General features: G+C 38.0%; 1 protein-coding gene across 6 annotated transcripts in view; it reads right to left on the reverse strand.

The window, feature by feature from the left end:
* PRDM5 (PR/SET domain 5) overlaps window positions 1–15,855 on the reverse strand; it is a 230,495-nt gene that overhangs the window by 161,414 nt on the left and 53,226 nt on the right. For all 6 annotated transcript variants that reach the window (XM_055385798.2, XM_019026066.4, XM_055385797.2 and 3 more), the window contains exon 3: window positions 428–550. In XM_055385798.2, coding sequence (XP_055241773.1) covers window positions 428–550 — 123 coding nt within the window. The remainder of the gene's footprint in view (window positions 1–427; window positions 551–15,855) is intronic.

The following is a 15,855-nucleotide window of genomic DNA, read 5'->3' on the forward strand; positions in this document are numbered from 1 at the left end:
CCTCCGACAAGCTCAAAGCCTGGTCACAGGGAATATCCCCAAGTAACCTTCTCCATAAAGCCTTTCCCAAACACTAACAGAGGGTATAGTACTATGAACAAAATAAACTATCAAACAAATTAAAATATCAATAAATATTCACTGAATGAAATAAAAGTACCTGAAAGCGAGATCTGCCAAGGACAATATCAGACTGTAATTCATTCCCTCAGGAATTCTCATAAAGTAAGTACCCTGGTGTTAGTTTACAGCTAGGCTTGCCCTTTCCTACATATGCTGACTAGATGAGATTTCTCTGCTTTTATGAATTGGTTACTGTTACTTGAAGGAGGTCATTGGGAAACAAACTTAAAACAGGGAGTACAGTCATATATTAATTCATCCCCCCTCACAGTGCATAGTACAAATGAGAAGCAAATAAGCTCACCTGAATGGCAGCCAAGTTCTTCTGCTCCTGAGATGGTGCCTCATGAACGAAGCGAAGCCAGTTGGAGTGCCGTGGGTTGGTAGCATCCAAAATGTACAAAACTTCTCCCTTACTCCCACGAACCTGAAACATTAAAGGCTCCTGAGTTTACAATGGAAGTCAGAATATTAGCCTTTAAACACATCAAGGTTAGGACATGACGTTTTTTCATAAGTATATACCTTTTTTATTGATGGGTGATAAATAGAAGTTGGAATAACATGCATTCTTCTCTTAAACACATGTAGAAATAGAGCCTACTATTTCATTTGGCATATGTCTAGATGACTCACAATTGCAATGAACTCTCAGAAACATCCTGTGTTGATAGCTGTTTTCTGGTCAAAATTATTTCAGTTTGTAAGTATATTCCAGTATATGTATTGCAATCACAATTGTTCAGAGAATAATCATTATTGCAACCTTCCCCTTTTCTCCACAGAGAAGGGTCATACTGCTTATTTCCCAATTGAGAGGGGTAGAACTGGAGCAATCATTTCAATTCCTCTCTGGACCTGCTTACAGAATCATCTCCATAAAAGGAGAACCTGCTTATCTAGCCAGTGGGAATCTGACATCCAACGAAACAAAATGTTATGCTCTTTACTTGTGAATGAATGAAACAATCCCATTTTATCCTTTCATGGCCCACTCATGGATTGCTGAGGATGGTGGGCTCTCTGATTTTTGTCTCAGACCATACACTGTCGTTGCTCAGGCCTACTCTACATTCAACTGGAGAGAGGAGGGGAGTAACTCCAAAAGCAGGTAGCCCATTGGACATTCTTGAATCCAAGTTACTTAAAATCTAGCTTCTCCAAAAGCCCTGCATTATCAGTTGCTAGGGACTTGCCCAGTTTATAAAACTTATATACCAATCACCGTTCAACTCTCATTTCATGTTTCTATTCCATTAGAATCCAGAAAAAAACGGAAAGGAGTGAGTGATTAGCACTCCATATCTCCAACACCAAGTAACACAAACATACAGTTACAAATTCACCTTGGCAGACTTGGTAAGAATTCTAGATTTCCAAAATTTTATTTTATAAAATAAAAGACAATCAGTCCAATAAGGTATGTATTTTCATGATACATCTGAACAATCATTTGTTCATTCAACAAACAATTATTGGGTCCTTAATGGCTGAAGGCATCAAGAATCTTTCAGTGAACAAGAGAAAGCCCCAGAGCACACGGAACTTAAAAGTAAACAAATGTAGAATATAATTTCTTGTAAAGATGAGCACTATGATGACAACTAAAACAGAGCAGGAGAAAATAGAGTACTAAGAGAAGGGCTCTATTCGATGAGGCCATCAGGAAAAGCCCTTTGATGAGAGGACCTTAAGAGTTCTAAAGGGAGGGAACAGGCCAGTAGAGGGCTAGGGGAAGACTGTTTCCAAGCAGAGGGTACAGCAAGTGAAAGGCAAGGAGAAAGGCCTTCGGTTTGGAAATGAATTAGGTGCATTCAAAGAACAGTAAGAAGGTTATGAGGCTGGAACAGAAGGAGCAACCGAGAAAGTGGTGGGCATTGAGATCTAACAGATTGGCAGACACCAGATCATGCGGGGACCAACAGACCAGGAATCCATCTAGACAGTTACTTTGGGCAGCTACAGTTATTTTTACCCAAAAAACATTTTAAAGACACATCTGTTACAGGCACTGCAAAAACTGATATTTAAAGATTCTAATATATAATACCCAGGAAAGAATACAGTCTGCCTGTTCCTTATATGTGACATACTGCCATGTTTCTCAAACAATTCCTGTTTTCTTAAGTGCCCAAGGATCCTCAATAATGAATGCCAGACCATCACTGGGAAGCACGAATTTAATTTTTCATATTGTAATTTCTAAAAGAGCAATTTAGGACTATAAATACCTCATATTTACATACTTAAGATGCTTATATGTGAAGGTATGGGAATTTGTAACACTTCTCACTAAATAACAAACTCTCACTGAAAAGATCTGCTTTGGGAGGTGCCTGAAAATTGTTCTGCCTCCCTACTTACACTTCGACTCAGAACACTCACTGCCCACTGGGAAATTCCAAAAATGTCCAGCAACACTGATACGGTAAAGAGAATGTACACTCTACACCTCTGCCTCAATGGGCATGTCAGTTCACATTTTTTTGGCAGAGTAAACAAATAATTTTAAATATTTGGATATAAAGTCCTTCCTTTCAGGTACCCTCACAGCAATAGCACCAAAACTTTATACTGACAAAAAGCCAAATTAAGCACAGCAGGTGGCAATGCCACCTAATACTTGAAAGAAAAATTTTCTCAGTAGAATTGAAACTGAAAATCTATAACTGTTACTGAAATCCACACAAGCTAACTAACTTTATGTAGTGAAACACAAATGGGTTTGCCCAGGCATATCTCAGTTTGAGAGGACAGCACTACTTAGAGAAATTAGTTTATGGCCCTTCTTAATCATACATTTGTCACTCAGTAGTAAGCACAATATATATCAGATGTGTTTAACATCTGGAATTCTTTCTTCAAAGATAGGAAACAGAAGAAATATTTCTCTGTGACTTATTATAGTAAGAATATTTGAGTTTTTACCAGGGGCATTGTTTGTTCTTTGTGTATTTCAGCTTTTTCCCAGGCCCTTTGGCCCCAACTATGTTCAATTATTCAGTATTAGCAACTTATTTTCCTTTTCAGTCCATTAGACATATGCACTTCCTGGCTATCACTTTCTCACACAATATTCCGTCTTAAGGGAAATACATAATTTGATTTTATACTAAAATTATTCTGAAATGTATCACTTTTAATACACACAAATTTATGTGCCGATTTATCTTTATTCTCAGAACAACACTATCACAACCAGCAATATACTACATTACCTACATATTCATATTTGAAATAACTTTCTTTGTTCATTAACAGAATCACTGCCCATTTTATTCCAAATATGCTTACCCAAACAACTTTTAAGTTCTTAGAGAGTCTTTGATCTCTGGGGCCTACCTGTTTTCTCCAGCTTTCAAGTGGCTGGCCATTTCCTCATTGCACCAGTCTAGTCTTCAACACTCCACCAAAGCTGGTAGACTACCTGTGCACACGCCTTTTATCTCACTACCCTAACCACAGCGTTCGCCTTGCTGACAAATCATCTGAAAGAGACATCCAAAAGTAATCTAATCCATCTTTCCTCTTCCCAGAGACACCAAATCAAAACAACTCCAGACAGCTGGCTATTATTAAAGTCTCCATTTATCTATTTTAATTTGATACTGAACCCTGAGGTAATAAATTGAACATTTTTTAAATCTAAGGAATAAAAAAGACTGAAAATTCCTCCTAGTACCATGTTTCAGCATCTCCCTAATTTTTGCTGCCAAAGTGTATTATGTTACTGTCAAAACTTAGTCTTCCAAATACCATCTTCTTTTATTTGAATTTTCTTGGAAATGAAGTGTATTTGGTTACTATCTGACTTAGGATCATCTTCTGCATACCTGGGGCCAATGATGAAGTCAACAGTCTCATCGTGTAGTAAAAACCACCTCAGTTCGAAAACCTGTTTGATTTGCACAGGCTTCCTACAGTAGTTACACAAAAAGGTTAGCTAAAGTAGGAAACATGCCAGGAAGGTGGCTCACACCTGTAATCCCAGCACTTCAGGAGGACAAGGTGGGCAGATCACCTGAGGGTAGGAGTTTGAGACCAGCCTGGCCAATATATAGTAAAACCCCATCTCTATTAAAAAATACAAAAATTAGCTGGTGTGGTGGCACACGCCTATAGTCCCAGCTATTTGGGAAGCTGAGGCAGGAGAATCACTTGAACCCGGGAGGCAGAAGTTGCTGTGAACCGAGATCATGCCACTGCACTCCAGCCTGGGAAACAGAGCAAGACTCTATCTCTCAAAGTAAAATAAACTAAAGTAGGAAAGGGAAAGATACCTTCTTGTGAAAATGAAAACTTTAATGCTTCAATATAATTGTTCATGTCTGTATGACTTTGCCGCTTCACATTTAATGAAATTATTCCCTTATGGGAACTTGGCAGGGTCTAGCCTCTATTGAATGCTACTGACGTCACTTTTCAAGTATCTGAAAGAAATAATGTGCTGGTCATTGCTACCGCGTATCTGTACCTTTTTTCAGCCTAAAAGTTCACAACATTGAATATGTCATAGTTGATTTTGTGTTTCCACCCAGAAAAAGACAGAGGAAACCACAAAAAATCTCAGCTCGATTACAGAAAACCCTAACGTGTAAAGGAAAGAAGAAAGTGGAAATAGGGAGCAGGGTGAGAGATACAAATCTTCTTTCCCTAAACTTAAATATTTTATTTGTTAAATTGGGTCAACTATAGACAGAGAAGCTCAATTATTATTTGGATGGTTAATTTTCAAAGACGAGTCTACAATGTTGCTTACTCTATTATTTCCCTTCAATCATTTCAAATGCCTGAGGAATTTTTCACTAACTATATACATTCCATCAAGGCTCCAAGAGCAAAGCCAGTCAGCCAGATTTGCCCCCCAGAAGTGGCAAAATGTAACTGATAGATAAAATTTGATTTAATGTATGGTAAAATGTAATGGCAGCAAATACAGTCAGTTCCAAAAAAGACAGCAATAATATCCTTAATGAAAAATTACAATACGTTATGTTACAGTATTATTTATTAAATAAAACATATTTCCCTTTTTGTCTTTCAACAAGGCTCTTCAAAGAAAGTAGTTTTAAGCACTAAAATTTAGAGTATGGATGTCTTTAGAATATAAAATGCCACCATGTTTTTGTATTTAAATTACAGGCATTCTTTCTGCAATTGTTTTTAACTAAAGTAAGGCCATATGCCTTGCCTTCAGTGTTTAATTATCCAGACTTCAGGATATCTTTAGGAGCACAAAAAAGCAAGTGTGCTCAAGTAATCAATTCTGACGGCACATTGTTGTCAGATTTAAACCAAAGGGAGACACACTTTCAGAAATCAGCAATGATCATAGCTAGGAAACTGTAGTGATTTATAGTTTCCAAGAAAAGGGCATGGGTTTTATTCCCCCACTGATTGTTCAAAGGATTCTCTCTAAAATTACTATTTGCTTGTGTGTGCTTATGAACGCGTGCGCACACGCGCGCGCACGCACACACACACACACACACACACATACACACACACACCATTGCAGCTTATCTACTTATAACTCCCTTCTACCTTCCGTCCCTCTGCCTCCCACCTGCTAATCGCTATCTGGTAATCCTAATCCATGGATTCCTCTGCCCTGGGAAAGCAGATGGAGAGGAAATACAGGCAGATACCTGTTTCTTTACTAAATAACATCCATTATATAATACACACAAAGTTAATATAAAAGTACTGATGAGAAAAATAAAGTCACTTTTTGTGACAAATATTTAAATTTCAAGTGGAAGAAAATCATTCTGGAGTGGTAAAGATGCTAAACTAGGAATCAAAAACCTAGATGTCATCCAAGGCTCTGACTACATCACTTTGGGTGAGTCGTTTCCTCTCACTGAACTAAGCCGTGATCACTTGACCTCTAAAATGGGGATAACAGTTTCTGCCCTGCAAATTCACAGAACCTGTGAGAGCATCAAATGAAATAAAATGCATGACAGTTCTTTATACCAGTGGGTATTTTGCAATCATAAGGTATTAGTAAAATGAGGAAACTGGGCCCACAGTGGCTACAGACACCTTAAATATAAACATTCTGCTTCCAATGGCACAGCTGGGAACATATATACCATGTCAACTTTTTTTTTTTTTTTTTTTAGAAACAGCATCTCTGTTGCCCAGGCTAGAGGGCAGTGGCACGGCACCATCATGGCTCACTGCAGCCTCAACTTCCTGGGCTCAAAAAATGATTCTCCCATGTTAGCCTCCCAAATAGCTGGGACTGGGACTACAGGTGCATGTCACCTTGCCCGGCTAATATTTTATTTTATTTTTTATAAAGACAGGGTTTCCCTATATTGCCCAGGCTGGTCTCAAATTCTTGGGCTCAAACAATCCTCCTGCCTTGACCTCCCAAAGTGCTGGGATTACAGGCATGAGTGTTCACACGCAGCCATGTCAGCTTTTTCAAGGAACAAACATAGTGCTTTCAAGGAACAAAGATAGTGTTAAGGATATCTTAACACTACTATTCAAATCCAAATACATATTCAAATAGCCTCTAACTGAATATTATAAGGTAGTAGCAAACCCATATGTCATTTTAGCTGTATTGACACACTTTCTTATGCCAAACTGAAACACCTTGCTCTGTGACCCACTGCCAGTAACTGCAGTTCTGCCCTCTCAAAGAGTTTTAATTTCTGTTCCATCTATAGCCCTTCAAATTTCTGAAGGCAAGAATCCCTCCCTCTCTACGTTTCTCTTCCACAAAACAAATAACTCCTTCCTTTTTGGACACGATTTTCAGTTCCATTACTGTCCGGGTTATCCTCATGGGTGCACACAAACTTGTCAAAACCCTCCTAACATGGGACAGAATCCAGCCTGGAAAGGACGATTATGACCTCTGACCTAGGCACTCTTTCTATTGAAGCAGCTTAAAAATCACAAAAGCAATTTTTGGTTGCCACACGTGACATTTAGCTGAGATTACCTTTATAAACAATCCATATTAAGAAAGGTCTCATGATACTGTCAAAGACACAAAGACAAGTATAACTGAAGAACTTGGTCAGGTTTCTGTAGCTAAGCAAATCCTATACCTGGACAACTGGCCACTCAGAGAAGGAAGCCTGTTATTTGATACAGTCTCAATAAATATTTTATTAACTAAAAGCTCATGCAATGTGTCTTTTCTTTAACTCTCATTGCCTTTATTTCCTTTAAATGTTCAAAAATATTTTATAAGACACTTACTGTAAAATATTTCAAAGCACTCCATGTCTTTGCCTTTCAAAGTACTTTTTAAATTGGGCTAATTTTTTTAAAAAAATAAATACCTGACAAAAAATGAAACACATAGTGAAAACCACATCACCTTTTCCACAGCAAATTTATGAAAGCGCCTAAACAGCATAGAAACTGTCCTTTTCTATAGTTTTACGAACCTGTTCAGCTACTCAGATTTCAATGGCATTTCTGGACAGATAAACTTTTTTGTCACATGAAGAATACAACAGTGACCACTTTCTCCCTTCTTGGAAAAAAAAAAAAGAATAAAGTTGAGTTTAACTGACATTAGCTTATTGTACCCATTGTTTTAGGGGTTTTCTGTAAAACATGCTGGTTTTTATGCACGAATGTTACAGCATTTCTCTTAGCTACTTAGTGGCTTATTTGTTTACTTTTTATTTTGTCAATATTGTTAAGCAAGTGACTTCCATAAGCAAAAAGTGTTATTTCACTAAAGTATTAGAAAACCATAATAATAAGGCCAGCATGTCTTCTGACAGTTTGGCAGCATCCACCAGATCCCTCGGCAACGATTCATAAGACTTTAAATCCTGTTAAAGTTTTATGAAGCCTTAGCGTTGCCCAATTTTTAATATAGATTTCAGACCTGCATAGACTTCTAGCCTTATAGTCATCAGTCATCTTTTTGTTGTTGTTGTTAACATGGAATCTCGCCGTGTTAACATGGCCCAGGCTGGAGTGCAGAGGTGCAATCTTGGCTCAGTGCAACCTGTGTCTCCTGGATTCAAGCAATTCTCCAGCCTCAGCCTCCCGAGTAGCTGGGATTACAGATGTGTACCACTTCATGTGGCTAATTTTTGTATTTTTGGTAAAGATGGGGTTTTGCCATTTTGCCCAGAATGGTCTCAAACTCCTGACCTCAAGTGATTTGCCGGCCTCAGCCTTCCAAAGTGCTGGGATTATAGGCATGAGCTATCATGACCAGCCTGTAGTCAGCTTTTGGAGAATTTTCCCTACAGCATATTAAAAGAGTTTACAAAAGGTATTAAATATTAATAAGCAATTTTTGGTAGCAAAATTCTAATCATAAAACATGAAATTATTTTAAAGAGTTGGTGGTCATATATAAAGCAATGGCAATATCCAAGATCCAGGATCACAGTCTTGATGGTGTTTTTAGAAAAAGATGCTTTGAGCTGGGTGTGGTGGCTCACACCTATAATCCCAGCACTTTGGGAGGCCGAGGCGGGCATATCACTTGAGGTCAGGAATTTGAGACCAGCCTGGCCAACATGGTGAAATCCTGTCTCTACTAAAAATACAAAAATTGGCCAGGCTTGGTGGGGCACACCTGTAGTCCCAGCTACTCAGGAGGCTGAGGCAGGAGAATCACTTGAACCCGGGAGGTGAAAGCTGCAGCGAGCCAAGATCGTGCCACTGCACTCCAGCCTAGGCGAAGAGCAAGACTCCATCTCAAAAAAAAAAGAAAAAAGAAAAAAAAGGAGAAGATGCTTTGTATCTGAAAACTTCTGTGCAAAGGTTATAGAAACACTAAATAACAAAAGAACATCGTGTAATCCACAGGGAGAAAAAAATTTTTTTAATCTACTTTTCCTTTGATCTTGATCTCCTAATCCAAATTCCTCTCCTAACTGCATAGTTTTCTAAAGCTATTAAAATTGAATCCACCCAACCCATTTAAATCTAACAGTATTCTCCTCAAAATGTACATAACTTGACAGAGAAACCAATCAATGATCTTAGCATAAAAATGCACCTAAGGCAACCAAATACTTCCCAGTTACTAAGGTAATTCTCATAATCATCCAGCAATCATAGTTCTGTGCTGAAAAATTCTAAAAAGTAACATCCTTTGTCAGTAAACATTTACTGAACAACATTTACTATACATTTCTTTATTGGTTATTTTCAAATGTGCTATGAAAAGCCACAGATGAAATTTTTGAACACAGTTCCTTTACTCAATTTATACCTTCAGTATGAGGAAGCAGAAAACACAATGTTTAAAAAGCTCACAAAGCAATGTACTGATCACTATAAAGGACATACGAATGAACTGCATTCATTTCCAAAATGAATTGCTACAGAAGGGTGTAAAGTAACATACAATGCCAAGTCCTGAGGATGGACCAAGATGAAAAGTAAGAGAGCAGAGAAGAGTGCATTATGAAAAGCTTCCAATAGAGAGGTACGTCTCTAGAATAAACCTAGCAGGCCTGAGACTGCCAAAAAGTCCTGCCTGTAAGTTTGGCCTTTGGTGGGCATGGGAGAACTTGGCTCTCAGAGTGTTCCCTGTCAATAGTTAACATATCAAGGTGTTTTACTGTGCCTAGACTACTTGTGTAAACAATACGGGTTATGTTGAACACCTGTCTTCCTTCTGGAAGTCTGGAATTTTGGTATATCCTAGGGAGAAGGCATCTATGAGTTTCTAATAAAAATCTTGGGCATTGAATGTTTAATGGGCTTCCTTGTACAGAAACGTCACACATGTATGGCTGCATTTTTATTTGCGGGCAAAGAGTATGCTCTGGCCAAGTGCAGTAGCTCACGCCTGTAATCTCCGCACTTTGAGAGGCCAAGGAGGGTGACTCGCTTGAGCCCAGGAGTTCGAGACCAGCCTGTACAACATGGCAAAACCCTGTCTCTACTAAAAATACAAAAATTAGCTGGGCATGGCAGCACATGCCTATAAACTGGCTACTTGGGAGGCTGAGGCATGAGAATTGCTGGAACCCAGGAGTTGCAGGCTGCAGTGAGCCAAGATTGGGCTATTACACTCCAGCCTGGGTGACAGAGCAAGACTCTGTCTAAAAAAAAAAAAAAAAAATATATATATATATATATATATATATATATATATATATATATATACACACACACACACATATATATGTATATATATATTTGCTCTGTGTGATCCTTCACGGGAGGGAGACAGCATAAGGAAAACTGCACACAGGTTCCTCCAGACTCTGCCTGTGCCTTTTCCCTTATGATAGGGCTGTACACACCTACTATGTACTGTAATAAACCTTAGCCATGAGTACAACAATGGGCTGAGTCCTGTGAGTTCTTCTAAAAAATCAAGTGTTGGGGCAGTGTTGGGAACCTCCAACACACAAGGTGAACTTAGTTCCATGTACTGAAAATGGGATACAAATTTGCAAATAGGAGAGGCAGAGGGTCATTTCAAGATTAACAAAGTTTTATCATACAAATATTTAACTTACAGAAATTAAGCCATGCCAATTCAACCAAAGCATTTAAAAAAATGAGAAAAATCAAAGAAACAAAATAAATTGAAATAATAAAGACCATTCCCTTTTGTGGCCAAAAAACAAACCAACTCCATCTAGTGATCAAATAAGGAAGAATACTCAGGAGTAATTATAAGAAATTATTGCCTTATAAATTGGCTTCAGAACCTAAGTTTTGCAAAGAGGTGAATCCACTGTAGAGAAAATTATAACAATGAAAGAATGGTAAAGTAACTTAGTCATTTTGTGTGGAGAAGACATAATGAATGACAGAAGTAAATCTGGTTGGGAAGATGCAGTTAGTCAAGGACTATAGGACTCAAATTTTGTGGCTGGAGCAGCAAAATCAAAGCAATAACAGGAAATAAATGGTGACTGTATGAATTAGGATATTCTATCCTCCAACTAACAGAAATTTCATTGGCTAAGACTAATCAGGGGCCACCCCTGTAAGGTGTTAGCTTCTCAGTAATAATACACTGCTGCATGGAGGAAGGGTGGAAACTCTGCCAAATCTCGATTCAACTGCGAAAGATGAAGGGGAATAGATGATGGGTTACCAACAACCCTACTGTGCACGATGAATTGTGTATGGAGGGAAAATTCTGTGAAAGCTGAAAGAACTAAATAGACTATGACAATAATTGTATTAATTTATTAATCTACATCTTAGGAGCTAAGGAGAGAAGCGTAAGGATGGGAAGTACTGATTTACAGGCCTTGAACATAAAGTTGATATCTGATATCTAAAAAGCACAGTATCAAATATTAAAAATCAGACAGACCGATATTCTAGATGTTTTTAATCCAAGGCAGGTGAAATCAGGACAGGCAAACTTAATGTAAACAAGAAAACAATAAAAACACAAAATTAAGAAATATTGATGTTACATGCAACCAAAGAGGAACACAGAAAATCCTTTCTAAATCCTCTTCCCACACATCCAGCCATCAGATAGGTTGGCTGAGGATTCCCAACTCTACATCTCCTAGCAGTGTCATCATAGAGTGGAAAGATATTGATATCTCTGAGTGTCATCGATCAGTATCAGAAAGGGTGATTTACAGAATATCCTTTAAGTTAAGGAGTGTTCAGAAAAATTATTCTCTAAAAGTAAACATTTTATTCATAAAAATAAGAAATTGATCTGTACTTGTTCCTAGACGATTTTGTTTCCTCACTCAGAATCTGACTAAAGCTCTTATGTCCTAACAATTAAATGGGAACAGAAGCACCAACTCAGAAGAGCCCGTACATCCATGTTGTACACACTTCTCTCTTACTATAGGTCATTTTCTAGAATTCTGCCAAAAGGCTCATGCTGCCAGGAGGTAGGATCACTGGCATAGGAATATCTCCCTGCTACAGACACAGCTGTGTCTCGCATCAATAACTGCTCTGGCAACAAAAAATCTAGCAAGGAATGCCATCCAAACCTAGAACACAAATATTGCAGCAGAAGACATTTTCTACAAAGAAAACCAGGGCTTCTTCCCTTGACGTGATTTTCTTACACCATTAAGTGCCTGAACCAAAGGAACTGAAAATGAGGCTGCACGGGAACCTTTCAAGAAAGGAATTTGGGACACTCCAAGTGGGGAGGAATTCTTCAGGAATTTTGTCTTTTCCAGAGATATGGGGCTTAATGGTCTGTCTGGGTTCAAGGACTCTACCACTCAGGACATTTAATAATCACTCTCAAATCTCCTCACTCTGAGAAAAATACATGGCCTGTTTAAGAAGAGTAGGGACAGACACTGAGATTATTCAGTCCTTGCCATTGCTGAGTGAGCCTTGATATCAATCCTGCTCCAACTCTAGTACCACAAAATCCTAAAACTCCATTTGTGATTTGTTCTCCTGTAGGACAATCTGATATCTCCTTCCCAATCAAGCCTTTAAGTGACTGGGTTACCACCAGCTGCTCTACACCCCATGGAGTCACTCTACTCATCAAACTCTTTCTTCAATCCCGACATTTTGGTGACAGGGTTATAGTCATGCATGGTTGGATTTGCTCGAGGTCAGATGACTGCTAGCCCAGATCTCTGCCAGCTGGCACTCCCTGGTCCTCAACATGTCCACAGTTCCACTCCTCTGAGATGGGTAACCTGAATGGTGAATTATAGTTCCTGGGCATCACTTACACTGTCCTCATACACTGATCTCCTGGGTTCTCATCTACTCTAGAAATTGAATCTCACTCAAACCTGGTCTTGCTTCTAATTCTCTGCCTCTTCCTGACCAAGAGTATCCACCAGGACTTCTCCAGCCTGACCCAGCCCCCACCCCCATCAGAGCTTCCTCAACTTTTCTTGTTAAGATGTCAAGAAAAACTCTTAGATTTGGGGCATGTTATGACAATCAATGATCCACCATTTGAATATCAATAGCATTTTTGTAATTGACTCTTTTTCTATATCAACTCAAAATCTATATTCAAATTCATCTTTCACACTATTGCCAGAGTACTCTTTGCAATTCTTCCACCTCCTCATACCAATGCCGTTTGCCAGAATTCCAAACTCCTTTGCATGACAAAAGAGGCCCTTCACATGCTGACTTGTCTGTCTCAGCTCAGATCACTGTACCTCCTCCAACTTCACTGCACACTTCATTGCACACACACCTGGCCCTAGCCATCTAAGAATGCACATCCACTGCCTGGAGCAGGGGAACAGTGCTTCACACTTTCATCTGAGAGATTCTCACATGAGTCAGATTCCATAAGGATGAAAGATTCCTATTTGGGTCAACATCATGTTACTTTTACAAACATGTGCTTTGCATTTTTTACTCATTTATTCTATGAAAAGTGAAACATGAAAGAAAAGAAATCTGCTTTAAAAAACAAATAATAACAGTATAACTGCTAATAGTTATTGAGTGTTTATTATGTGCCAGGCACTTTGTTAAACATCTTTATATATATTATATGATTTACTCCTCAAAACAACTCTATGAGGTAAGTGCTACATATTAACCACGTTTAACAGATGAGCGAACTGAAGCAGAAACAGAAATGAATAACTTTCCAAAGGTTTCACAGCTGTTACTGGAGCTAGGGATTGAACCAAGATGATGTGATTCCAGAGCCCACCATGTTATACTACCTTAATACACTCACTACCTTGGTCACTAGTTTGCCAACTGGTAAGCAGAATTCTAAGACTGACTCCCCATAACTCACACCTTTGTATAATGCCTTCCCATTTGAGTATGAAAGAAACCTGTGAATATGATATCACTCCTATGATCATGTTATATAGGGATAATCTTTGGGGAGCCTAACCTAATCACATGAGCTATTTAAAAGCAGAGAATTTTCTCTGGCTGGTAAGTATAGAAGTTAAAGATATTAAAATGTGAAAAGGATTTGACATATTGCTGAGATTGAGGGGCTCACAGGGTGGCCTGAGAGGGGCCATTCGCAGACCTAGGGACTGAAAACAGTCTCTAGCCAAAAGCCAGCAATAAAATAAGGACCTAAGTCCTACAATCTCAAGGAACCAAATTCAGCCAGCAACCCGAATGAGCTTGGAAGCAAATTGATCCTCAAAGCCTCCTAATAAGAACCCAGCCCTGCCACTACCTTGATCTGGCCTTTTAAGACCCTTAAGCAGAAAACCTACCTGGACTTCTCACCCACACAACTGTGAGATAATAAAAAAAAATGTTGTATAGGGAATATTAAATGATCTTCATAAATTTTAATACTAACTCTTATATTACAAATAGAGAAAATCAGTTCCTCTTATAAAATAAAATTTAAAAAACCAAAACATATGTTTCTACATTTCCCATTTCATCAGTTTTTTCCAAATCTTAAGGCTTATATATTTTTTTCATTTATTACTGAATGGTCTGAGTACACTTTCACCAGTGTATATAGAGATATCAAACTTGTATCAAGAATTTAACACATAAGGAAACTATTGACCATAAATATTTTTTCTATTGCTCTTTTCACCTCATAAAGACATAATAAACCATTAAAAATACAGATGTAGAACACAATAAAGAGAAGAAGTTGGGAAAACTGATGCTCAAAAGGTATTATGTAACTTTAGTTTGAGTTTTTTAAAGTATGCTTACAAATCTGGGGCTTTCCCCAAGGGAGTGTTTTTAATTTTGCAACAAACTACCCTTTAAAATAAGTCATCTAAAATTACAAAGTGACAAAAACACCTTCTTTGTCCAGAGATATCTCACTTCATTGGCAGCTGTTAGCACAAAAGTGAGAAAAACTTGGCCTGAGCACATACAAAAACCCTAATATTAAACTCTAATGACAAGCAAACTGGACCCAACTTCACCTTCCAAATGTGTTCAGAGTGAAATGGGAACAACATTGGGTGCTGCCAATGAACTCCTTCAAGACAGATTTTAAATATGGGTATTATCCTGTTCTGTATCATGAATATGCATAATATTTTACTTTCATTAACAGTTTCTTACCGACTCTAACATCTACTGCTTTATTCACATATTGTAATCCTATTATACTTTCCTTTAATGGTTCTCTCCTATGGAAATATCTATAGTTCTTGGGCTTTTTTACCTAAACAAGAAGTGGAAATGTTCCTATATAGTATCAAAATTCCTTCATCAGAGGTTTTGCATAGCTGATTTTAAAAAAAACTTATTGGAAAAGAAAATATGGCATATATACTGTGTTTATATAACATTTTCTGCAGGGTTTGGGACACCATTCCATAATCAAGCACATTCACATTTCTGCAACTAAATGTATAAATAGTAATGCTAGCTAGGTAGGATAAAAACAAAAAGCTACAAAAAACTTTACATAAGTACAAGTCAGGATTTGCTTCTAAATGAGTTATTTTTTTCTAAATGTGGTTTTCAGAGCCTTTTGGATTTCAGATTTCTAGATTAAGGGCCTATGAACCTAGAGGTTAGAATGAGTGATTAGATAATCCATTAAAGTCCTTTTCCTCCAGAGAGATGATACAAACTTAGTAGAATGATGACAGGTCCTGCAATGGTAACAAGGAAAAGTGCAATGCCACAGAATTAAAGAAAAACCTGTTAATTTATTTGGGACCAAAGCTTCTTAATGTGTTCTGTCTGTAAAAGGTGGCATGGACAGTAGGTAACACAAAGGAGTATTAGATGATTAAATGTCCTGACACTACTGTTCAGGACAACTCCTAAGAAAACAGATTTTGTTTATGGAGAACTAATTCTACACTCTCTTTGACCTAA

This window comes from Gorilla gorilla, chromosome 3 (assembly GCF_029281585.2).
Source record: "Gorilla gorilla gorilla isolate KB3781 chromosome 3, NHGRI_mGorGor1-v2.1_pri, whole genome shotgun sequence".
In the NCBI taxonomy this organism is placed as follows: Eukaryota; Metazoa; Chordata; class Mammalia; order Primates; family Hominidae; genus Gorilla; species Gorilla gorilla.